The sequence below is a fragment of the Myotis yumanensis genome, unplaced genomic scaffold, assembly GCF_028538775.1.
Source record: "Myotis yumanensis isolate MYYU_CA2020_CCGP unplaced genomic scaffold, mMyoYum1.0.hap1 SCAF_9, whole genome shotgun sequence".
NCBI lineage: Eukaryota > Metazoa > Chordata > Mammalia > Chiroptera > Vespertilionidae > Myotis > Myotis yumanensis.
The window spans coordinates 30,147,827-30,173,565 of record NW_027223760.1 but is presented as its reverse complement, the minus strand read 5'-3'; the positions used below and the strand labels follow the sequence as shown (position 1 = coordinate 30,173,565).

Sequence of the window (25,739 nt, the reverse complement as noted above, 5' to 3'; positions counted from 1 at the left end):
CGGTGAGGGGTGGGGGGCGGCTATGACTGATTGCTCCTCAGACAGTGACCAGTAGCGGTGGCAGGGGGTGGGGCCACTGCCCGGCTCTCAGGCACTGAGGGAGCAGGACAGGGGGCCCGTCCCCAATTAATTGCCCTGCAGTCGGGATGGTAGAGCAGGTGAGGGGGCAGCACCAGGACAAAGTGGGGTGCCAGGTGGGGCTATGGGAGCTGCAAGGATGCGGGTGCGAACTGGGGCTGTGAGGCTGGGGGCACGAGCTGGGGCCCAATCCCCACAGGCCACACAGAGGGACCTCGCCCCTGCACGAGTTTGGTCACTGGGCCTCTAGTGTTTATATAATTATATAAGAAATTATGTTTATATATATTTATTACTTTTATGGGACTGTCCAAAAATTCTTTCATTTTGGCAAAATATGTGACACATTAATCTCATTATCCTATACTGGCATTCATTTTCCCTTTATTTATCAACAGATTATTGTTCTTAAGCCATGAGTTTTCTCCTAATTACAGAATTACTCATCAGAAACAGTAGAGCCCTAACCGGTTTTGCTCAGTGGATAGAAGGTCAGCCTGCGGACTCAAGGGTCCCAGGGTTGATTCCAGTCAAGGGAATGTACCTTGGTTGTGGGCACATACCCACTGGGGAGTGTGCAGGAGGCAGCTGATTGATGTTTCTCTCTCATTGATGTTTCTAGCTCTCTATCTGTCTCCTATCCTCTCTGTAAAAAATCAATAAAATATATTACAAAAAATAGTAGAGGTTGAGACTCAGTGTTTTGACAGTCTAGCCCTATCAAAGTTGAGGAGAGCACGGCATGTTACTTCTCAGTTCTGGCGGACTTGCTCACTGGTTTTTTTCCTTTCATTTTGGGGATTTCCAGGAGTTCAGCATTTCTTTTTCCTACTTCACACATTAGCTAGTGTCAACTCCCCTTTTCTGGTTTTTGCGTGATGCTTTCCCAACTAAGGCTAACTGGTGTGGAACGTTATCTTTCATATTTCTCTTTTTTGGCTGTATGTAAACATGGGACTCATTTATTATGGGCTTCAAAATGGAATAGAGAGAAATGAAAGATGATTCCTAGGCTCTTGCAGTGGATGTTGGTAATCATTTCCTGAGTTTGGGTTAGCAATCAAGAGTTTTTTATGAATAATTTGAGTTTGAAATGACCAAACGTTTAAGTGGCTATTTGAGAAGGCAGGTAAACAGAGAAGTCTCAGAAAGATGCTTAGATAGAGGCCATGGCTGTAGACAAAAGTCGGTGGCCCTTACATATAAAATAATAATCCTTGCAACTATATGAAGTCATTTATAGACACAGTGTGGCCCAATAAGACAAGAATACTGAGAATAAAAGTACTATTCTGGGCATAACAACATTTGGAGGTTGGTAGACAAGCTGCCAAAGAATCAAGAGAGGGTGGTATTGGAGAAGTCACAAGAAGAAAAAGTGTACAGGAGATAATGGTCAACTGTGTTGAAAGATATCCTATATAATAAAATCCTAATAGGCAAATCAACCAACGGAACAGCTGAAGGACTGGTTGCTATGATGTGCACCTACCAGCAGGGGGTAGATGCTCAATGCAGGAGCTGCCCCCTGTGGTCAGTGCGTCAGTGCGCTCCCACAGGGGAAGCGCCACTCAGCCAGAAGTCGGGCTCATGGCTAGTGAGCACAGCAGTGGTGGTGGCCAGTAGACGGACATCCCCCAAGGTGTCCTGGACTGGGAGAGGGCGCAGGCCCCGCTGAAGGACCCCTTAAGTGCATGAATTTTGTGCAGTGGGCCTCTAGTCAAATAATATGAGGATACGTACAGTGTCTATTTGGTATGGTTGGCAGCATTGAAGTCTTTTTAGGATACTAGGAATTTTTATTGAAAACCAAGCAATTGGACAAAATTCATTATATTATATTTTTTTCTTCTGCATCTCACCTGACAAAACTTTCCCCTCGTGGTAACACTTTCTTTAGCAAACACAATTTTGACTCAGTTTCCTCCTGTCTCGCTTATTCCTAAATGCCGCATAATCATTCATGTTAATTACTCTTTCTGTCTCTACTTCCCAAGCTCTTTGTACTTCTCAACACTATGGCCCACATTTCCACTCCAGTCTCTCTCCTTATTTCTTGCCTTTTGCATTTCCCATTTTACTTCTGCTCAGAATGGTTTTATGCCTCTATCATACACTGTGTTAAATATTTTTTACTTACCCTGATTTTTATTAAGTCCTTGTCTTTTCTGAACCCATGTTAGCTATTTCCATGATGTTCCTCTTAAGCTTCCATTGTGCCTACCTTACTCATCCCTCATCTGAATCATTCCATGGTCTTTCTCCCTCTACTCCTGCTCCTACTGTAAGACAGTGTTAGAAGAATACTTCAACCCTCTAAAAATCCATGCTATTGATTCTCATTCCTGTTCGTCAGTAACTTCATTTATCTTTTTAAAATGTCATTCCTCATTTAAAAGCATAAGGCATTAGGGGCTGTACAGTGTAGAAGCACAAATATGGGATTGGCATCAGGGGATCCAGGATCTGGTCTCAGTCTGATGGATTTTAAACCTGAGTTAGCTATTTCATTGCCTCGGGCCTCAACCTTTTCTTTTGTAAACTGAAGATATTCTGTATATTAGAATATATATTTCCACCTGAAGATTTTATAACATTTTATTAGCTATGAAATGTCAGGCACTGTGTCTGTGATTTCACATATATAACACTAATGGCTCCTCACAATACTTGGCAAGTGAGTGAGTATCGTCTCCAATTTACCAATCATGAAATTGAAGGAAAGTTCAGGAATATCAAAGACAATATGCTAATACTCAGTAAAGCTGACAGTCAGTCCCTCTTCTGTGTGACTCCAAAGTTCATACTCTTTCCACTGGACCATGTTTAGGTGATATGTAAAAGGATCAGGTAATAACTTGACCAAGTCATCTGGCTCACATGTGACAGAACTGGGATTCAAACAAGGTGCCCTGAATCTGTAGCCCAGGCTTCATACCACCATGCTTGCTATGTGACCTCTGATTAATGAGTGCAGTGGAAATCGGTTATTTTGCTTTCTACTATCATTAGCCTTCTTTTATAGAGGAGCTCATTGCACATTGTGTGGGCTGACCCAGCTCCAATTCTTGGCCACAGATGTCAGACACCAATGCCCTTACACAAAGATTAGTCAGCAAAAGTTATGTGACCCAAGCAAGGCTGATCTTTGTTCCTTTAGGAGGTTTAATGTGTAGTTTCTCTTCCTCTGAATTCTTAAGTTGTATTGATAAGGAAGGATTGGCATATCAATGGGCATTTGCCATCATATAGAAAGAGATTTTTGAGAAAGGGCCATAGTGTAGATACATAGTTTGAACTTCTGAATCCAGTCCTTTGGAATTAGATATGCCTTGAAATTTTTAGTTCCATTTTTTGCTAATGCCAATTTGAGTTGGGTTTCTGCCATTTATAACAAGAGTTCTGACCAAAACAAAGGTGTTGGGTATAGCAAGTAATGAACAAAGAGTGTGGAATAGGCCAGGTCAGTATGGGATTGTGGATAGTGAGGATTCTCCAGCTGAGAATTGGATATTCTTGCTACGCAATAGCATGGCATCTTGTTAAATTGTTGCCTTGTTGTGTCTTGAGACTCTGACAACGGGCATACTACGATTGGAGCTTTAGGGCACTTAGTAGGAAAACATTGGGTGTTAGTTTGTTGGCCATTTTTGCAGTCTTCAGTCAGGTCCTGAAGAAATATAAATGTGTTTATTGCTACTTGGCTTGTAAGATAAGTGGTAAGATCATATTTTGCTAAAACACGTACTTTCTGCTTCTAGATGCCTCCCCAAGTGGCAGAAGTTCAGCTCTGAGCCTTCAAGAGTTAGAAAAGTCTGTGTCAGCCAGGAAAGGAAGGTAAGAATCCTAGAGGGAAATAAAATTGGACTTTGGGAGAATCCTTGTCCATTTCTTTCTGAAGGCAAGATCTCAGGCCAATGATGCCACACCCAACAAAGGAGCACCATCCAATGAGATGGAAACTGGGTGCAAAGAATGCATGACCTGTGCCTCCCTGTTTCGTATTATTTCAAGTCAGAAGGGGCATTAAGCTAAGGACTTCCTAGATGGGGGGAGATAGGATATTTCTTTACTAAGATGCAGAAAGCACAGGCTAAAGATTAGGTAGAAGAAGATTTCTAGTTTCAATTACTCTTTAATGCAGCTGACTGAATGTGAATTTACTGAAAGCCAAGCAAATTTTTAAGGGATATGGACTGTCCACGAAATCCCAAACTGGCCATTGAAAGCCTTTGCTTAACCAAGGCCATTGTGAAGCTTGTGAATTCATATCAAGGATGCGCAAGAGGAATCTTTCCCAAAGTCTCTCTTGGATGTTACCATAGAGAAGAGTCATCAAGGAAAGAGCTTCCAGAGAACAGAACAGGGGCAGCCAGGTTGCTCGTGTGAAGGAAATCTGGGCACCTCAATGACCAGTTTCATTTTCACTCTCTCCTTTCTCGGAGACATTTGAAAGCAGTAGGGATGTGTTGTTGGTGGTTAAATTAACACAGAGTCCATAGATGGAGAAAGTTTAAGGAAGAAGTGCATTTGAACCAGAGGAATAGCTATCACCATGATCTTGTTGCTGACCCCCCAAAAACCTGACCATTCTTTGGGTTATTTCCCTTTTTGGGGGTGGAAGGTGAGTAAGTTTTCAGTTGTATATATTATTTTGCGTTATGTCATACAGTTATATTTTCATAACTATATGAGTGGGAAGAAGGGTGTGTCTGGATGATGGAAAATTAAAATATGGAGCACTGTTTGGTGACTATGTGATGGATTGATGGAGAGAATTTAAACTACAGTTGTAAAGACATGTAATAGAAAGTGCATTGGATTCGGAATCAAGAACAATGAGATCCAAGCCTGAGTCTCTTACACATGATCTTTCTGGGCATTTGTTAGGCTAGGTCAGTGCTGTCTGACCTACAGTAACAAAATGACAACATTCTGTGGTGCTAAGTAATGAACTAGCTTTGTTCACATGGCTGCTAGCTCGTGGCTGCCAAAGAGCAGAGGCCAAACCTTTAGGTGTCTGCACTCACCTTAAGAGCCATGGGCGTTGCCATGATGTAAAGATCAACATAATCTAGATGGAGGTCCTGGAGTGTCTTCTGCACGCTTGGGAGGACTCTCTTTGGGTCAAAATCTGTACCCCACAGCTGAATAAAAAGGGGATAATTAATGACATCCACTCTCTTTAAAAGAAAAGGGTGCAGCTTTTTATTCTTTACAATGCATTCATTCATTTTACTGCATAAAAATGTTTATGCTAAAGTTTCATCTGAGTATAGGATAAGCTGATATAACTCTTTACACCCATAGTATAACTTTATCAGAAAATAATATCAGAACTGCCTTAGCTGGTTTGGCTCAGTGGATAGAGTGTCAGCCTGAGGACTGAAAGGTCCCGGGTTTGATTCTAGTCAAGGGCACATGCCCAGGTTGCAGGCTCGATCTCCAGTGAGGGGCGTGCAGGAGGCAGCTGATCAATGATTCTCTCTTATCATTGATGTTTTATCTCTCCCTCTTCCATCATCTCTGATATTAATAAAAAAATATATTTTAAAAATGAATATAATACCAGAATATGTATCCATATGTTCATTTCAGCTTTATTTACAATAGCCCAGATATGGGAGTAACTCAACTGCCCATCAGTAGGTCAGTGGATAAGGAAGTAGTGCATCTATGCAATGGAATATGACTGAGCCATTAAAAAGAATGAAATATTGCCATCTGCAACAGCTTTGTTGGACCTACAGGATACTGTGCTGAGTGACATAAGACAAAATGAGAAAGGCAAATGTCATATGATTTCACTTATATGTGTAATCTAGAAAACAAAATAAATCAACAGGCAGCCACAGATAAAGACTCACAGATGCAGACCATATGAATGGTTGCCAGATGGGAGGAGAGTTGGGGGGATATGTGAAAAACATGAAGGGATTAAGAAGTACAAATTGGATTTGTAGTAACAGGATAGTCATGGGGATTTAAAGCATAGCATAGGGAATCTATATGAATAAAAGCCTATGTGGTTGTCACACCCTCACGCTGTCACACTGTAACAATCCATCACCAGGAGACTGCATGTGCAGCAGATGCAGGTGGATTGGCGGGGACTTGACGCTGTGTACAGGGCACAGAGGCAGGTCCCGTGGCTCCATGCTGCGATGCCAGGGGCAGAACCCCTGGCTCTGGCCTACCTCTTTGGGGCAATCCATTGAGGACCTCTGGATGGGTGGGCGGGGCCTACCTTTTTGGGGAAATTGATCGTGGGACTACCACACTGTGTGTGGGCACAGGTCAGGTTGGGGACCACCCCTCCCGAGTGCGCGAATTTCATGCACCGGGTCTCTAGTATAGTCAATAATACTGTAATAACTGTGTACGGTCTCAGATGCGTACTAGATTTATCAGGGTGAGCACTTCGTAAGTTATATAAGTGTCTAATCATTGGGTTGTACACCAGAAGCTAATATAATATTGTACATTAGATGTAATTGAAAGATAAAAAATTATTTTAAAAATAGGAATAATGGACCAGACACTTAAAGATTCACCTGAACCACAGAGGATCTAATTTGGAGACAAGCCTTCTTCTGTGCAGTGCTAATTTCCTAATTGACTCTCAGTACTTAAACTTTTCCTCACTGTGTAACTAGGGAGCATGTACCTGAATAGTTGTGCTGACCTGGCCCCTTTATTTTCATGTCACTCTGATAAAGGATGTGCTTCATTTGAGCAAGAAATATGATTGTGTGGACATCTTCACTGGATCCTTCACATTGTCACGGGCAATGCAGAAGCTGGTGAAGTTTTAAATTATTGCAAAGATTTAGATTTCCTCCTACTGGTCTTTTGTTCTCATTTGGTTGTACTCAGACTCCAGGGAAATTTTGTCAATTCCTACTAAGAAGTTACTGGATGTCTATTTGAAACGATAATATCACCATAATGGCAGGGTATGAGACTTATCCCACAACAAGGCCAACAATTAGACAGCTAACCCTGAGTGAAAATGAGGAGATGTTGGTCAATGGGTATAAACTTCTAGTTATGAGATGAGTAAGTTCTGGGGAACTAATGTACAGCATGGTATTTGAGGTTAATAATAATGTATTGCATACTTTAAAGTTGCTAAGAGAATAGGTCTTAAATCTTTTCTCACCATAAAAAAAGGAATGGTAATGATGTGAAGAGATGGAGGTGTTAGCTAACATTATGGTGGTAATCATTTTGCAATCCATAAGTGTTTCAAATGAACATGTTATACACAAATTCACATAATGTTATATGTCAATTATATCTGAACAGGAGGCCCAGAGCACAAAATTCGTGCACGAGTAGGATCCTTAGTCCTCGCCAATGATCAGGGTCAATCAGGACCTTCTGGCTGCCAGCCAGGGCCTTCCTTCCCCTGGCTGCCAGCTGCTGGCCAGGGCCTCCCTTCTCCAGCTGCCGGCTGCTGGCCAGGTCCCTTCTTCATTTTGCACAACGCCCTGGTGGTCAGCGAATCTCATAGTGAGCAATTGAACTCCCAGTCTCCCAGTTGAACTCCTGAAGTGACAATTTCCACATTAGGTTTTTATATATATACTTGAGACCTGGTGCACAAAAATTTGAGATTTATGTGCTGGGTCCTTCAGCCCAGCCTGCGCCCATTCACAGTCCAGGACCCCTTCGGGGATGTCCACCTGTCGAATTAGGCCCACTCCCTAGGGGATCAGGCCTAAGCTTGCAGTCAGACATCCTTCTAGCAGCCAGGGAGCCCTTGGGGATGTCCGACTAAAGGCTTAGGCCCCCAAGGGATCAGCTCTAAACCATTATTAGGACATTCTTAGTGCTGCCACGGAGTTTGGAGAGGCTCCTGGCACCACCACTGCGCTGGCCAGCCATGAGCCAGCTTCTGGCTGAGTGGCACTCCCCATATGGAACTGCACTGACCACCAGGGGGCAGCTCCTGAATTGAGCATCTGCCCACTGGTGGCCAGTGTGCATCATAGCAAGCAGTCATTCTGCCGTTCAGTCAATGTGCATATTAACCTTTTATTATTATTATACTAGAGGCCCTGTGCATGGATTCATGCACTGGTGGGGTCCTTCAGCCTGGCCTGCAGGGATCAGTGGACCTCCGCACTGCTGCAGCCCGGCTTGCCCTGGCAGTTCATTGGACCCAGCTTACTGTCCGCATCGATCCTGCACAGCACGAAGTAGTATGAAAAATGACAGGCGGCTGGGGAGGAGCCTAAATCCAGGCTGGGCTCCACGCCACTCCCGTTCATTCTGGCCCCACTGCGCCTGCTGCTGCCATGGCTCAGGCATGCAGGGGGGAGTGTCTGTGGGAGATGCTCACACAGCCATGCTTGCCAGCCATCAGCCAAGTGCCTGGCACCCGTCTGTCAGCTGAGTGGCACTCCAACTGTGGGAGCACACTGACCACCAGGGGGAAGCTCCTGCGTTGAGTATCTGCCCCCTGCTGGTCAGTGCATGTCATAGCGACTGGTAGTTTTGGTTGGTCTGCCATAACAGTCACTGGGCTTTTATTATATAGATATCTAATAAAAGAGAAAAATGCAAGTTCACCGCACCTCCGCTATACCTCAAGCCAATCAGAATGACCATATGCATATTAACCCAACCAAGATGGCGGCAGGCAGCCAGGGAGCTGGAGCAAGCAGGAGGCTCTGTTGCCCCGGTGATGGAGGAAGCCAAGCTTCCTGCCTTCCCTGGCCAGCTGTGGGCTCCGCTCAAGGCAACAAAGTTTCAATTATAGAAGATAAATTCCAGATACCTGCTTCCAGCCAGCCTCCATTGAGAGTTTGGGTGGCTGGTGGCCGTGATCAGCCTGCAAACAGCCATCAGGCCCTCACCCAGGCTGGCCACACCCTCATGGGGTGAGGGTCCCTGCTGGGGGGTTTGGCCAGCCTGCAAACAGCCATCAGCCCCTCACCCAGCCTGGCCAGGCACCCCAGCTGGACCCCCACCCTAATGCGGGACACCCTTCAGAGCAAACCAGCAGTCCACCACCCATGCACCAGGCCTATATCCTATATAATAAAAGGGTAATATGCAAATTTACCCTAACAGCAGAACGACTGGGAATGACTGGTCACTATGATACACACTGACCATAAGCGGGCAGACACTCAATGCAAGAGCTGCCCCTGGTGGTCCATGCGCTCCCATAGGGGGAACTCTGCTCAGCCACAAGCCAGGCTGATGGCTGCCAGTACAGCGGTGGTGGTGGGAGCCTCTCCTACTTCCTCAGCAGCGCTAAGGATGTCTGACTGCAGCTTAGGCCTGCTACCCTCTGGCAAGTGGACATCCCCTGAGGGCTCCCGGGCTGCCAGAGGGATGTCTGACTACCAGCTTAGGCCCAATCCCCCCGGGAGCAGGCCTAAACCAGCAGGTGGTCATCCCCTGAGGGGTCCCAGATTGTGAGAGGGCACAGGCCAGGCTGAGGGATCCCCTTGAGTGCACAAATTTTTGTGCACCGGGCCTCTAGAATATGTATATAGCTGGAAAAAAAAGTTAATAAGATAAACTTAGATAGCTTAACAAAAAAAAAGAAAAATAAATTACTCATTCTCGAAAGAGTTAGGTAATGAAAGAATAAGGCTTGGATTGTCAAGTAGGAACATGTGTACCTTTAAAGTCTGTACACATAAGTTGTTGAGGGGTAGTAAGCATCTCAGGATAAATTAGTACATCTTCTTGAACCATCAAATTTGCTGAAAGATTTCTGTGGGAAAAAAGTTCTATCCTTTTTGTCACAAGTAAGGGCAAGCAAAACTAGTAAAATGTGGTCTTGATGTTTTATTTATTATGTCAGGAAATCATTTTATTTTTTTAGCCTTGAAAGCAAGACAAGAGAAAACTTCAGGTGGAGAGCATTGTGGGAAAATGTTTTTTGTTGTTACTGTGGGCCCCTTTGGTGTTATTGCTGCCACCCCATGTCAGTGAAAATTCTGTTTTTTTATATTTTAATTTAAAAAAAACCATGTACTACTGGCTTTATAATAGGTACTGTTTAAGTATTTTGTAAATGTTAATTCATGCTAACATTATGAAATAGTTTATTTAATTCAGTGTGATTTTTCCAACATGATAGATACTGCAACAGGTTTAAATATTTACCCAAAGGAAATTTTGGGGTTCATTTTTCTTTGTGCTTATTAAAATCCTCATTCTTGCATGAAACAAACAAGGATGAATCATGCAGATGATGTAAAAGTTTAAAAAATTTTAAGATAAGTCAGTTTTCAAAAGTCTTTCTGGCTTTGGACAGGTTGCTTTGGCGTAGGTCCTCACAACATGAATTCAAGTTTACTCCTCCGTGGAAACATTTGGAGAGCACTGTTTAAGGATTAAGGTTTTACTCTAATGTGAGACTGTGATAATAAAATCTTTAGGCATCAGAATTGTAAAGCTATAATAAAGTGAAAAGCTTCAGGTTGATATTTTGGGACAGTGGCTCCATGCGGCCCCTCGGAATCATAACCCATACATGGCTGGTGATTTGGGGAACTGAAAATCCCTGGAGAAATTGGAAAGAGACTGAGTAGGGAGCTGGAAGGAGGGGAGGTCTGGGGAGAGGGTGAAATCAGAAACAGTATCTTTTTTTCTTTAGGTTCCTCAGGAGAATTGTATTATAAGTTCTTTAAAGTTCTACAGCTTTATTCCTGCAAAATTGCCTGTAAATATACATTCTTTATTCCCATTGGCTTTCAGTTTAATTGTGATGCTTTATCTTTCTGATTGCTCTTCAATGGATAGTGATATATAACACTGGACGTTTAAATTGCTCACAAGGTAGTGATCTAAACAAAAGGTGGTCTATCCATACAATGGGATACTATTTGGCCATGAAAAGAAATGATATTCTGATCCATGTTACAACTTGGATGGACCTAGAAACATTATACTAAATGAAAGAAACTAGACGAAAAGGCCATATTGTATGATTCCATTTGTATGAAATGTCCAAAATAGGACAATGATAAAGACAGAAATTAGATAATGATCACAATTGACTTGGGGAAAGGGATAAATAGAAGTGATTGCTAGTGGGCATGGGATTCTTTTTTTTAGAGTGATGAAAATATTCTGAAATTAGGTAGTGGTTATGGTCATGCAACTTTTGTGAATATACAAATAATTACTTATTCAAAATGGTAAACTTTTGGTACATGAATTATAGCTCAATAAAGAATTAGTGCTCCATGGTAAATTACATAAATATAAGTAATCTATCCTATATAATAAAAGGATTATATGCAAGTCAACCAAACAGGGAATGATGGGTCGCTATGACGCACATTGACCACCAAGGGGCAGACGCTCAATTCAGGAGCTGCCCCCTGGTGGCCAGTGCACTCCCACAGGGGAAGGGCCTCTCAGCCAGAAGCTGGGCTCATGGCTGGGGAGTGCAGCATTGGTGGTGGGAGCCTCTCCTGCCTCCTCAGCAGCGCTAAGGATGTCCGACTGCAGTATAGGCCTGCTCACCACTGGCAAATGGACATCCCTCGAGGGCTCCCGGGCTGCCAGAGGGATGTCTGATTGCCAGCTTAGGCCCAAAACCCCGGGGAGCGGGCCTCAACCAGCAGGTGGTCATCCCCTGAGGGGTCCCAGACTGCAAGAGGGCACAGGCCATGCTGAGGGATACCCCCCCCCCATGCACAATTTTTTGTGCACCAGGCCTCTAGTATGTATAAAAAGCCTAAGCGACTGTCCAACTGTTCGAATGTCTGACTGGTAGCTGTGACACACAATGAACACCAGGGGTAGATGCTCCGACTGTTAGCTATGATGCGCACTGACCACCAGGGGGCAGACGCTCAACACAGGAGCTGCCAAGCAACAGCAACTTGGCAGAGTGCCCTCCCATACTCTGAGAGCTCTCAGGGGATGTTGGACTGTCAGTTTTGGCCAGATCCCTGCAGGCCAGGCTGAGGGACCCCCTCTACTGGAGGAACCCTGCTCACTCAGCAGATGCCCTCTGAGCCTTGGCGCTGCCCCAGGTGTGGCTGGCGGGGGAAGGACCATGGAATGTTGGCTCCAGGGTGTGTCTGGCCCATCTCGCCCAGTCCCACCACACTGGCCATCTTCTAATTACTTTCCTTTCAATTTGCATGAATCCATTCACCGGGCCTCTATTAAAACCTTAAAAATCCTAGAAGAAATTGCAGGCAACAGAATCTCAGACATCTTTCCTAGTAATATGTTTACTGATACATCTCCTAAGGCAGTGGTTGGCAAACTGCGGTTGGGCAAACTGCAGCTTGCGAGCCTTATGTGGCTCTTTGGCCCCTTGAGTGTGGCTCTTCCACAAAATACTGACTTCTGTGCATGGGCCACGAAGTTTCAATCGCACTGTACGTGCACGCCCGCACATGGTATTTTGTGGAAGAGCCACACTCAAGGGGCCAAAGAGCTGCATGTCACTCGCGATCCGCAGTTTGCCGATCACGGTCCTAGGGCAAAGGAAACTAAGGAGAAAATAAAAAAAATAGGACTACTTCAAAATAAGAAGCTTCTGCACTGCATGAGAAACCATCAATAAAGTGAAAAGGGAGCCCACAATATTTGGCAATGATACATCTTACAAAGGGTTAATATCCAAAATATCTAAGGAGCCCTACCTGATTTGGCTCAGTGTATAAATTGTTGGCCTGCAGACTGAAGGGTCCCAGGTTTGATTCGGGTTAAGGGCACATGCCAAGTTTCATGCTTTATCCCCAGGAAGGGACATGCAGGAGGCAGCCAATCAGTGATTCTCTCTCATCATTGATGTTTCTATCTCTCTCCCCCTCTCCCTTTCTTTCTGAAAATCAATAAAAATATATTTAAAAACATAAAAAACCCCAAAATATATAAGAAAGTCATACAACTTAACAAAAGGAAGAAAACAATCCAATTAAAAAATGGGCAAAGGACCTAAATGGACACTTTCCAAGGTGGATACACACATGGCCAACAGACATATGGAAAAATGCTCAAAGTCACTCATCATCAGAGAGATCCAAATTAAAACAATAATGCGGTATCACCTCACACTTGTTAGAATGGCTACCATCAGTAAATCAACAAATAACAAGTGATGGCGAGGATGTAGAGAAAAGGGAACCCTAGTACACTGCTAGTGGGAATGCAGACGGGTGCAGCCATTATGGAAAACATTATGGAGTTTCCTCAAAAAATTAAATATGGAACTGCCTCTTGACCCAGTGATCCCACTTCTAGGAATATATCCTAAGAAACCTGAAACACTAATCAGAAAGGATATATGAATCCCTATGTTCATAGCACAATTTATAAAAGCTAAAGCCAGGAAAACCCAAGTGTCCATTAGTACATGAGTGGATAAAAAAGCTGTGGTACATTTATATCATGGAACTAGAGGCCTGGTGTACAGATTTGTGCACTGATGGGGTCCTTCGGCATGGCCTGTGGGTATTAGGCCAAAACTGGCAGTCCAACACCACCTTCTGCTCCTGCCTCCCGGCCCCGCTGTGCCTGCCATGGGCTCACTCTTAGTCACTCCTGATCAGAAAAGGCTTGTGCCACCACAGTGGCGCTTACCAGCCATGAGCCCAGTGTCTGGCACCTGGCGATCAGCTGAGCAGGACTCCCACTGTGGGAGCGCACTGATCACCAGGGGTAGCTCCCGCTTTGAGTGTCTGCCCCTTGGTGGTCAGTGCGCATCATAGTTACTGGTTGATCAGTTGGTTGCTTAGGCTTATATATATATAGATAGATACTATGTGCCAGAAAAAAAGATCCCTTACTCTTTGAGAAAGCATGGAGGGACCTTTAGCGTATTATGCTAAGCAAAAATAAGCCAGTCAGAGAAAGACAAGTAGCACATGATCTCACTCATAAGCGGAATTTAATGAACAAAATAAACTGATGAACAAAATAGTTCCAGAGACATACAAGCATTGAACAGACTGTTGAATAACAGAGGGAAAGCGAGGGAGTTTGGCTGGGTGGGAAGAGATAATTGAAAGAACTTGTATGCATGTCTGTGTGTGTGTGTGTGTGTGTGTGTGTGTATAGATATATCTATCTATCTATGTCTACACACACACACACACACACACATACACACATATTAAATCCATGGTCACAGACAATAAGATGGTGAAGGCCTGGGGTGGGTGTTGGAGGTGGGCTAGAAGGGCTCAATGGGGACATATGTCATTCTTTCAACAATAAAGATTTAATAATAAAAAAAAAGAGTTAGTTATCTATGAACAAATTGGCACAAAAGAAGGCATAAAGGTTTAAAGAAATCTTTAGCAAATGCTTCTGTAATATGAATCATCTCCTCCTTTCCCTCCACTTCCCTAATTTTTGCTCTATAGATGTGGTTCTTTGCATATTATTTTAAATCCGTGCCCATGTATGAAGAAAGCTTTGCCCGAAGCCCACTTCAAGGGGCTCATTAGTCCCTAATATCTTGGCAAGAGTAAGGAATTTGGCAGTTGAAAATTCAATCCTCTTCATGAGTCCAACTTTCTTGGGCAGAGAAAAGTGTCATCAGGTCCATCATTAATATGAGGGGATGGAGGGTGAAGGGAAGCTCTCACCTTTCCACAGTAGAAAATATCCTCTCTCTTCACCCATCCTTCTGCTATCTTCTCTCTGATGGCCTCCGCCACTTCGTGCTCATTCCGGTAGATGTAGGCCCCATCAATGTGCCGGTACCCAAGATCGATGGCGAACTTCACTCCTGCCCTACAGCTCCCCTTAGGAGTCTGAAATAAAGGGGTTGAAGTTTGGGAGAAAAGAAATGAGTCTTTCATTTAGTTTAATCGGTATTAATCAGGACACTGCTGTAGAGTGAAAATGACAAATTCCCAATTCTATGGTGTTGTGATTGGAAGATGGTATCTAGAGGCTGGAGAAACTGACCTTCTAGGGAGCATTCCATCCTCAGTGGGAGACTCCATCCATCCCAGGTCTGCCCTTTGATTTGTGGTTTCAGAAATGTGACTTGATCAATGTTACCAGTGACAAGATATTTCATGGTTTCCATGCTATAGGAAGGCACAGTTCATTGACGTAGGTTCAGTTATAAATCAAAACTTTGGGTGAATAAACTGAGATATAGCCACAGAATGGAAAACTAACAGGTAGTAAAAAGGAATGAACTATTGATATACACAGCAACATGGATGAATATCAAATAAGTATACTGAAGAAAAGAAGCAAGACAAAAAAGAATGGGAACAGAAGATGGTGGCTGGCAGGATGGGAGTGAGTGAGTGAGGGGGTGAAAGGAGAGTGTGTGGATGTATGTAGTGTGTGTGAGTGAGTAAGGGACAGTTAAATCCAGCAGGAGTATCAGAGGCTGGCAGACCAGGCTCTCCTGGGCAGGGAGCCCCTACCACTGCTGCGGGCATTCTCCAGCCTGCGGGGCTCAGGCATGGAGCCCAGACCATCTTGAAGGGGAGAGTGGCCTCCTCGAGGAACTCATCAGCACAACCATCTAGACTGGCTTTGGACACTGCCCATGACCCTGCAGCCACACCAGCCAAAGTCCTCCTTCCCCGCCCACAGACCTGCAGACCTTCTGACCCTAGGAAGTCCATCTCCAAGGGTTCACGGATCCCGCAGCAGTAAGTGTGAATTCTTCCTCCCACACTGTTGACCTCCAGACACCAAAGTTGCGTTTCCACTGCACAGGCCTCCTGAGCCCATTGCCTGGCTCCCGGGTGCCTCTGTGAGCCCCCACTGGGTGCGTTCATATCCAAACAAGGAAATACAGCCCTGACAACAGAAACTGGGACTTCCCTCTCCCCACCTGCCTGCCCAGAGACACCACAGTAGCGTGGCTTCAGCAAGTGGGTCCCTCTGAGCCTGCCACCCTGACAGGCGGCTGCCAGGTGTCTCCATGAGCTGCCATTGGGTGTGCTCATATGCAACCAAGGGAACAAGGCCGCGGCAGCAGAAACTTGAACTTCCCCCTCATCAGCTGCCGACCTCCAGTCACCGCAGTCGCACTGAGCCAGCGCTCAGGCTCCCTGAGTTTGCTGCCCCAGTAATGTGGCTCTTGGGTTCCTCTCTGAGGTGCTATAAGGTGTGACCCCGGCTGCCAGCATCCAGTCCCCGCAGTTTCTCCACTCCAGCACGTGGGCCCCCTGAGCCCACTGCCCCAGCAGAAAGCACCAGGGTGCCTCTGTAAGCCATGAGTAGGCGTGCATAGCTAACCAAAGGTGCACATCTCCTGAAGCAGAAACTGGGACTTTTGCCTCCCCAGCGCCAGCAGCACACATGAACATGCCACTCCAGTGTGTAGAGCCTGCGAGCACATAGCCCCGGCAGACAGTTCCTGGGCCCCTCTGTGAGCTGCCACTGGGTACGTGCATCTCCAACCAAGGGCATATGGCTCCTTCAGCTCCATGACACCCCCCTCCTAGCCGCCTTCCTCTGGACACCTTGGTGTGTTACTGAGGACTCACCTCCCCAGACAAGGTCACATTGTTTCAGCCACAGACTCCCCATATTCCTATATCCCCAGCTGCTGGCTCCTGAACACCCTCATAACTGAGAGAGGGAAATCACTTTGCCAGAGTCACACTGCCTTAACCGCAGACAATGGGATAGCCTCCCCCCACTGTCACGGGCTCTGGGGCCCTCATAGTAAGTTGCAGAGTGATGCTACCCCAGCAAGTCACACAACACTGGCCAAAGTCAGAGTACCTGACCCTCAGGCCCCGAGACGCCTTCCTCCCAAGCCATGGACTGGGAACTCACATTGAGCACATACTAGTGAGACATCAGGCAATGTTTTCCACAAGAGCTGGAACCATGATCATATTTACAACACCTTGCACAATGAAGCCGGGGTGAGTCACATTGCCAATCCATTAATTCGCTTTATCCACAAAAAAGAAACTAATATTCAAGACCCAACTACATCAAGAGAACCCACATAGCTCAAGTAGGTGGCTCCACTAGATCACCAAGCCCAGAAGACCTTAGAGATCACTGGAACCCCCAAACCACCAACTACATCACACCACCTCCAAAAGGACCTGGGTAGAAAAGCAGTTGGATCTATGACATAGAAACAATGAAAACGTTACAGCAAAAAATGGGAAGATAAAAAAACAATCCCCAAAGGAAAGAAAAAGAAGATCACCAGAAAGAGACTTAAATGAAATGGAGGCAAGTAACAGGTCAGAGAAAGAATTCAGAGTAATGGTTAATAAGCATGCTCAAATGTCTAGATGACAAATACACACAACTCAATGAGACTTATAAGGAGCTGAATGAGAATGTCCCTAACATGAAAAGGAACCAAGAGGAAATAATGAATGACCTACCTGCAATAAAGAACACAATGGAAGGCTTCAACAGTGGACTAGAAAAGGCTGAGAACTGCATCACTGAATTAAAAGACAAGGTAGGGAAAAACACACAAAAACAGCAGCAACTGGAAAGAAAACAAAAAGCAGGAGGAGAGCCTAAGGGAGCTTTGAGACAACACAAAATGAAACAGCATCTGCATAATAGGGGCACCAGAGGGAGAGGAAGCAGAGCAAGGAATAGAAAACCTGTTCAAAAAATAATGACAGAAAACTTCCCTGATATTGGGAAGAAAAAAACCATACAAGTCCAAAAAGCACATAGAGTCCCCAACAAGTTGAACCCAAAAAAGACCGACACCAAGACACATCATAATTAAATTGGCAAACATCAATGACAAAGTAAGAATCTTAAAGGCTGCCAGAGAGACAGAAAGTTACCTACAAGGGCTCTTCCATTTCGAATAAAAACTGATTTCTCAACAGAAACACATTAGGCCAGAAGGGAATGAAATGAAATATACAGTGATGTAAAGCAAGGGACTGAATCCAAGAATACTATACCCAGCAAGGCTATCATTCAAAATTGAAGGTGGTATCAGGAACTTCTCAGGGGAGAAAAAAAATAAGTCTTTCATTTAGTTTAATCGGTATTAATCAGGACACTGCTGTAGAGTGAAAATGACAAATTCCCAATTCCATGGTGTTGTGATTGGAAGATGGTATCTAGATGGTATCTAAGAGAGTTTATTACCAAGCCAGAAATGCAAGAAATGCTAAAGTGGCCGCAATAAAAAGAAGAAATAGAAAGGCAAGAAGGTATATAAGCATGAAGGATAAAAACGATGACAAACAAGTACCTATCAATAATAACATTAAATGTAAATAATTAAATGCTCCAATCAAAAGACATAGGGTAGCTGAATGGATAAGAAAACGTGACCCATATATTTGCTGTCTACAAGAGACCCACCTCAAAATAAAGGATTTACACAGACTGATAGTGAAGGGGTGGAAAAAAATATTTCAGGCAAATGGAAATGAGAAAAAAGCTGGGATAGCAATACTTATATCTGACAAAATAGACCTCAAAGTAAAGGCCACAACAAGAGATAAGGAGGGCGACTTCATAATACTAAAGAGAGCAATTCAGCACTAGGAAATAACTGGTAAATATATATGCACCCAATACAGGAGCACCCAAGTAGAGAAAAAAGACTTCTGGAAGATATCAAGGGAGAGATTGACAGCAATACAATCATAGTAGGGGACTATAATTCCTCATTGACACCACTGGATAAATCCTCTAAGCAAAAAATTAAAAAATTTTTTTAAAAAACAAAGAAACAGCAATCCTAAATGACTCACTAGATCAGATGGACTTAATAGACATCTTCAGAACATTTCACCCCAAAGCTACAGATTATACATTCTTCTCTAGTACACAAGGGACATTTTCAAAGATAGATCACACGTTAGTACACAGGCAAGGTCTCTTCAAATTCAAGAAGGTAGAAATCATACCAAGCATCTTCTCAGATCACTATGGCATAAAATTACAATATAAACAATGAAAAAAATCAAACACTTGGAGGATAAATAGCATGCTATTAAACAATGATTGGGTTTAATAGCAAACAGATCAAAGAAGAAATAAAAAGCATTCTGGAAACAAATTACAATGAAAACACAACAATCCAAAATCTATGGGACACAGTGAAAGCAGTCCTGAGAGGGAAGTTCATAGCTCTGCAGGCCTACCTAAAAAGAAAAAAAAAAGAAAAAAGAAAAGGTAAATTATCTAACCTTGCAATTTAAAGAGAGCAGCAAGAAAACCCCAGGGTAACCAGAAGGAAGGAAATAATGAAGATCAGAGGAGAAATAAATGACTTGTAGGCCAAAAAACAATAGAAAAGATAAATGCAACCAAGAGCTGGTTCTTTGAAAGGATAAACAAGGTTGATGAACCTCTAGCTAGGCTCACCAAGAAACAGAGAGGACCGAAATAGACAAAATTAGAAATGAAAGAAGTGAAGTAACAACTGACTCTACAGACATACAAAGGATTGTAAAACACTAGGAACAGCTCTACTCCAACAAACTGGACAACTTCGATGAAAAGACCATATTCCTAGAAAAATACAAGCTTCAAAAACTCAATCAGGATGAATAAAAAAAAACCTGAATAAGCTGATAATGACTGGTGAAATTGAAACAGTAATCAAAAAGCTTCCAGGAAACAAAAGCCCTGGACTGGATGGCTTCCCAGGGGAGTTTTACCAAATATTCAAAGAAGAACTAAAACCTATCCCTCTCAGACTATTCCAAAAAATTCAAGAGGAAGGCACACTTCCAAGCTCTTTCTACGAAGCCAGCATTACCCTAATCCCAAAACCAGATAAAGACACTACAAAGAAAGAGAATTACAAGCCAATGTCCCTGATGAACATAGATGCTAAAATCCTCAACAAAATTTTAACAAACTGGATCCAGCATTACATTAGAAAGATCAGACACCATGACCAAGTGAGATTTATTCCAGGGATGCAAAGCTGGTACAATATCCACAAATCAATAAACATAATATGTCATATAAACAAATTAAAAGACAAAAATCACATAATCAGCCCTAACCCATTTGGCTCAGTGGATAGAGGGTCGGCCTGGAGACGGAAAGGTCCCAGGTTCGATTCTGGTCAAGGGCATGTACCTTGGTTGCGAACACATCCCCAGTAGGGGGTGTGTAGGAGGAAGCTGATCGATGTTTCTCTATCATAGATGTTTCTAACTCTCTATCCCTCTCCCTTCCTCTCTGTAAAACATCAATAAAATATTTTTTAAAATCACATAATCATATCAATTGATGCAGAAAAGGCATTTGACAAAAATCGTACACCCTTTTCTGATAAAAGCTCTCAGTAAAGTGGGAATAGAGGGATCATACCTCAACATAATAAAAGCCTTATAGCAAAAACTAAAACCATTTCCCCTAATAAGAACAAGACATGGATGCCCACTTTCACCACCCATGTTCAACGTAGTACTTGAAGTGCTAGCCATAGAGATCAGACAAGAAGAAATAAAATGCATCCAAATTGGAAAAGAATAAAACTGTCATTATCACAAATGACATGATATTGTACATCGAAAACCCTGAAGACTCCATTAAAAAACTACTAGACTTAGTAAATGAATGCGGCACTGTAGCAGTATACAAAATTAACACCGAGAAATCTGTGGCTTTTTTATATACCAATAATGAACTCACAGAAAGAGAAACTAAAATAACAATCCCGTTTACCATTGCAACAAAAAAAGTAAGATACCTAGGAATAAATTTAACCAAGGATGTAAAGGACCTGTACTTAGAAAATAACAGGATGCTGAAAAAAGAGATAGAAGAATACATAAACAAATGGAAGAATATACCCTGTTCGTGGACTGGTAGAATCAACAAAATTAAAATGTCCATACTACCCAAAGCAATCTATAGGTTCAATGCAATCCTCATTAAAATACCAACAGCATATTTCACAGACTTAGAACAAACTCTTCAAATATTCATATGGAATTTTTTAAAAGGGCCCCAAATAGCTGCAGCAATCCTGAGGAGGAAAAACAATGTTGTAGGGATCACAACACCGGATACCAAGCTGTATTACAAAGCCACTGTTCTCAAAATTTCCTGGTACTGGCACAAGAACAGACATATAGACCAATGGAACAGAACAGAGAACCCAGAAGTCGACCCAAACCATTATGCTCAATTAATATGTGACAGAGGAGACAAGACCATACAATGGAGTCAAGACAGTCTCTTCAATAAATGGTGTTGGGAAAATTGGACAGATATTTGAAAAAAAAATGAAACTAGACCACCAACTTACACCATACACAAAAAGAAACTCAAAATGGATAAAGGACTTAAACATAAGATGGGAAACCATAAAGAGTTTAGAAGAAGCCATAGGCAGCAAAATAGCAGACATATGTCATAGCAATATCTTCACGGATATAGCTCCTAGGGCAATGGAAATTAAGGAGAAAATAAAATAATGAGACTACATCAAAATAAAAAGCTTCTGCACAGCGAAAGAAACCATTAACAAAAGAACAAGAAAGCTCACTGCAAATATGGGATAACATATTGCCAATGTTATCTTTGATAAGGGTTTAATCTCTAAAATGTACAGGGAACTCATACAACTTAACAAAAGGAAGATAAACAATCCAAAAAAAATTGGTAAAGCACCTAAATACAGTATATACAAAAGGTCAAGAGACATATGAAAACATTTTCAAAGTTACTAATCATCCGAGAAATGCAAATTAAAACAACAATGAGGTACCATCTCACACCTGTCAGAATGGCTATCATCAACAAATCAACAAACAACAAGTGCTGGTGAGGATGTGGAGAAAAAGGAACCCTCTTGCACTGCTGGTGGGCATGCAGACTTGTGCAGCCACTGTGGGAGACAGTATGGAGTTTCCTCAAAAAATTTTAAAAAATGGAATTCCCTTTTGATCCAGTAATCCCACTTCTAGGACTATATCCCAAGAAACCAGAAACACCAATCAGAAAGGATATATGCACCCCTATGTTCATAGCAGCACAATTCACCATAGCTAAGATTTGGAAACAGCCTAAGTGCCCATCAGCAGATGAGTGGATTAAAAAATGGTTGTACATCTACACAATGGAATTCTATGCTGCTGTCAAAAGGAAGGAATTGTTACCACTTGGAACATCATGGATGGAACTGGAGAGCATTATTCTAAGCGAAATATGCCAGTCAGAGAAAGATAAATATCGCATGATCTTACTAATATATGGGATAAAATGATCAACATAATTTGATGAAGAAAAATAGATCGATCTAGAGACAAATGGTAGGGGAGGGGAGGTTAGAGAGCAACTAATGGACTTGTATGCATGCATATTAGCATAACCAATGGACACAGACATTGGGGTGCTGGGGGCTTGCCCGGAGTGGGAATGGCTGGGGAAATGGGAGGGTCAATTGTGGAAAAAGGACACACATGTAAAACTTTAGACAATAAAAAATAAAATAAAACACGATAAAATAAAATAAAGTATTCTCCCTGCATTGGCTGAGTGGCTCAGTTTCTTGAGCATCATCTCATGTACCAAAAGGTAACTGGTTTAATTCCCACTTTTGGCACATACCCAGGACGTGGGTGCATACTGTAGGCAACTGATCCATGTTCCCCTCTCTCTCTCTTCCTCTCTCTCTAAAATCAATAAAAACATATTTTAAAAAATATTCACCCTTACATGGCAGAAGCAGCAATGGGGTGAACTATAATTACTAAATTAGTAATCAATTACTAATTAATTTTAACCTATCTGTATAAACCAGTTGTATATGTGGACATAAACAACAAACTTTATAATTTTAAATGTAGTATTAGAGAATTCTATGTAACTTCTAACAGCTTTGTTAGGAAAATAAATTTTAGAGAAAAAAATCAGAAAGATCAAATAGCATACCATATATGGAGATTGAAATAAGTGATATGATAGGAGAATCTGAAGTGCAAAGATTTTTTTTCACAATTAATGACAATCTCAATAAAATAAAAGAACTCTCAATAAAGAGTTCTGTTTCCTAAAATGGCCAATAGCACCCTTCCTCCACTTGAGAAATAAGCAAGTCCTTAAGGATGAACTTTCTTTTTTTTTTCTTTATTGATTAAGGTATTATATATGTGTCCTTATCCCCCGATTGCCCCCACCCCCCACTCATGCCCTCACCCCCCTGTTGTCTGTGCCCATTGGTTAGGTTTATATGCATGCATAGAAGTCCTTTGGTTGATATCTCCCCCTTACCCCTACCCTCCCCTACCTTCCCTCTGAGGTTTGACGGTCTGATCGATGCTTCTCTGTCTTTGGAACTACAGGATATAACATATGTCCTAGGGCAACATATTTGTATGGTATTGTGTAATAAGTACAATACATGAGTCTGAAAACCCAGTTGGAGTGATTCATTTTAGCATCACTCCCTTTGACCTACTTGGAAAATGCGTGCTTCCCATCCCTGAATTTTAGGCTCTGTGATTCTAAAGGTCCTAATTCACAGGGGAAATCAGCCTCCTTATTGTAAGAGTTCAGCATTCAAGGAAAGAATTTCCATATTGGCAGGGGTACGATACCTTATCAAAAGGGGATAGGTGAACCAATGATATACTTATTACCAATTATGATTGTTAATGGACAGGGCAGCAGCCATGACTAGAGACGGTAGCTGACTAGGGATTCAGACAACTCAGGGATGAGGATTTGGGACATAATACTAGGTAAGTCACCCAGAATAGCAGAGATATTGGCTAAGGATACAGGGAACTTAGAATGGGTATTCTGGGAGGAAGAGAATAAGTAAAAGTTACAGTTGACAACAGCTTTAGTGGAAAGGGCCTTATTCATCCTGCTAACCTACCTCTTTAAAAATTTTCCCAGGAAACAGACCAAACAGAATTCTGGAAGAGCTGTTCCCAGTAGTGAATTTAGCATATAAAAGCAATTGACAGCAGGGGTAGAACATGTCATAATGAACCACATTTCCTCAGTCCTCAGAAGTTTTGGCTGCTCATTACTCACATCTGGTTCCCTCTATGGATGACCCAGGCTATAAAGCCCTGATACCCTTACCTTAACTCAGCACATCTCTCTGGCATCATTCCCATTCCAGAACTCCCTGTGGCATTGATGAGCAACTGCATTGCAGTTCAGCTGTCCCCACTGCACACACCCTTACAGGTCTGGTCTCTGAGAGTACTCTCCAACAAGCCTCCTGCATGCAAATCTCCTCAGAGGCTGTTCCCAGATTTCCCAATTTAACACTTGGGTGGAGAAGGGTTTCTTCAGCCACAGAAAGTACTAATGTTAAATTAAAGAGTGCTAAATGTGACCAAATTAAAATTGGGAATCTCTGTTCATCAGAAGACACCATTCATTAAAAGAGTAAAAAGGTAAGTGGGAAGAGATATTTCCACATAGATATAACTGACGATGAACACATATACAAATATTTTAAAAATCCACTATAGCAATAAGAGAAGAGAAATCCAATAAAAAAAATTCGTGGAAGACACAGTCACTTTGCAAAAGATCTCCAAATGTCTAATAAAAATATGAAAAATTAATCTCATGTAGATTTAAAAGGAAGTGCAAGTTAAAACCACAGTTAAAACCAGAGTTGCATACATTTAAAAAATCAGCAAATGTTGATGAGAATGTTCTCTCATACTGTGGGCTCCCTTTTCATTTTGTTGATGGTTACTTTTGCTGTGCAGAAGCTTATTTTGATATAGTCCTAGTTGTTTATTTTCTCCGTAGTTTCCTTTGCCCTAGGAGATGTATTTGTAAACATATTGCTACAGAGATGCATTTTAGACTAAACTAAAAGTGATCAAATATGAACTTAAAAAAATCACAGGCCATAAACTCAGTGATTTCATGTGCTTGAGATCAATAAAATAAGAAGCACCCCGCTGAATTTTAGTCAAGAAAGCAGAAAGGTCCCATTCTCTAATCCAAGATCATTTTAAATCACAAATTGATTTAGTTTAATGTTTGGCTCAATACATTTCAGCCAAACAATAGTCCTTGGAGGTTGCTTTCATTATTACAAAAAGTGAAGCAATTAGATCCATTTAAAATGAATTACAGATTATACTTTACAAAAGTTTCTTATTTAAAAAAAAAAACAATACAGAAAGAAACATAAAGTTACCAATTTAGGGTGTGCGTAGGTAGCAAACCCAATGATAGGAATGCTGTTTCCATCACTTAGAGGTATGCGGTGATCTGCTGCAGTGAGTTCCATCTTGGCGAGCCTAGGACTTCAGATTTCTGCGAGTGATTCGGAACACTTTGGACAGGTGTCCTAGGGCCTATTTAATCAAAGAAAGGAGGGCAAGAGGGAGGAGCAGTGGGAGGGAAGAGAGATTGACAGATCTATTTCTCAACCTGTTTTCTTCTAGGTTGTTATGGAAATACTGAGATTGTCCTTTGAACTTTATTCGAGACATAAGAATAACTCAACTGAGAGTTTATGCTTATACCTCTGCAAAGAAAAGATTGAACAACAACAACAACAAAGGAAAGGAATCGAGTGGGGTTCTGTTAGGATGCTTTCGTTGACAACTAACAGGTCTATCTCAAATTCTCTTAGAATATAAAGGAAATTTATTGGTTCATATTCCTGAAAACGTCAACATTAGGGCTAGCTTAAGGTGAGACTAGAGTAGTTCCTGTCCCAGAACTTCCCTGGAGATTCTGAGGCAGCAGGATTGGGCAGGGGTCTGGATTGCTACCACATAGAC

General features: G+C 42.4%; 1 protein-coding gene across 1 annotated transcript in view; it reads right to left on the bottom strand.

Annotated features, from left to right (window-relative positions):
• The window catches only part of LOC139016877 (aldo-keto reductase family 1 member D1-like), a 49,026-nt gene extending 23,786 nt beyond the window's left edge, over positions 1-25,240 (bottom strand). The window contains exons 1-3 of the mRNA XM_070425052.1: positions 25,148-25,240; positions 14,664-14,831; positions 5,109-5,225 (exon numbers count right to left, since the gene is read on the bottom strand). Coding sequence (XP_070281153.1) covers positions 5,109-5,225; positions 14,664-14,831; positions 25,148-25,240 — 378 coding nt within the window. The remainder of the gene's footprint in view (positions 1-5,108; positions 5,226-14,663; positions 14,832-25,147) is intronic.
• Between the last annotated feature and the right edge of the window lie 499 nt (positions 25,241-25,739).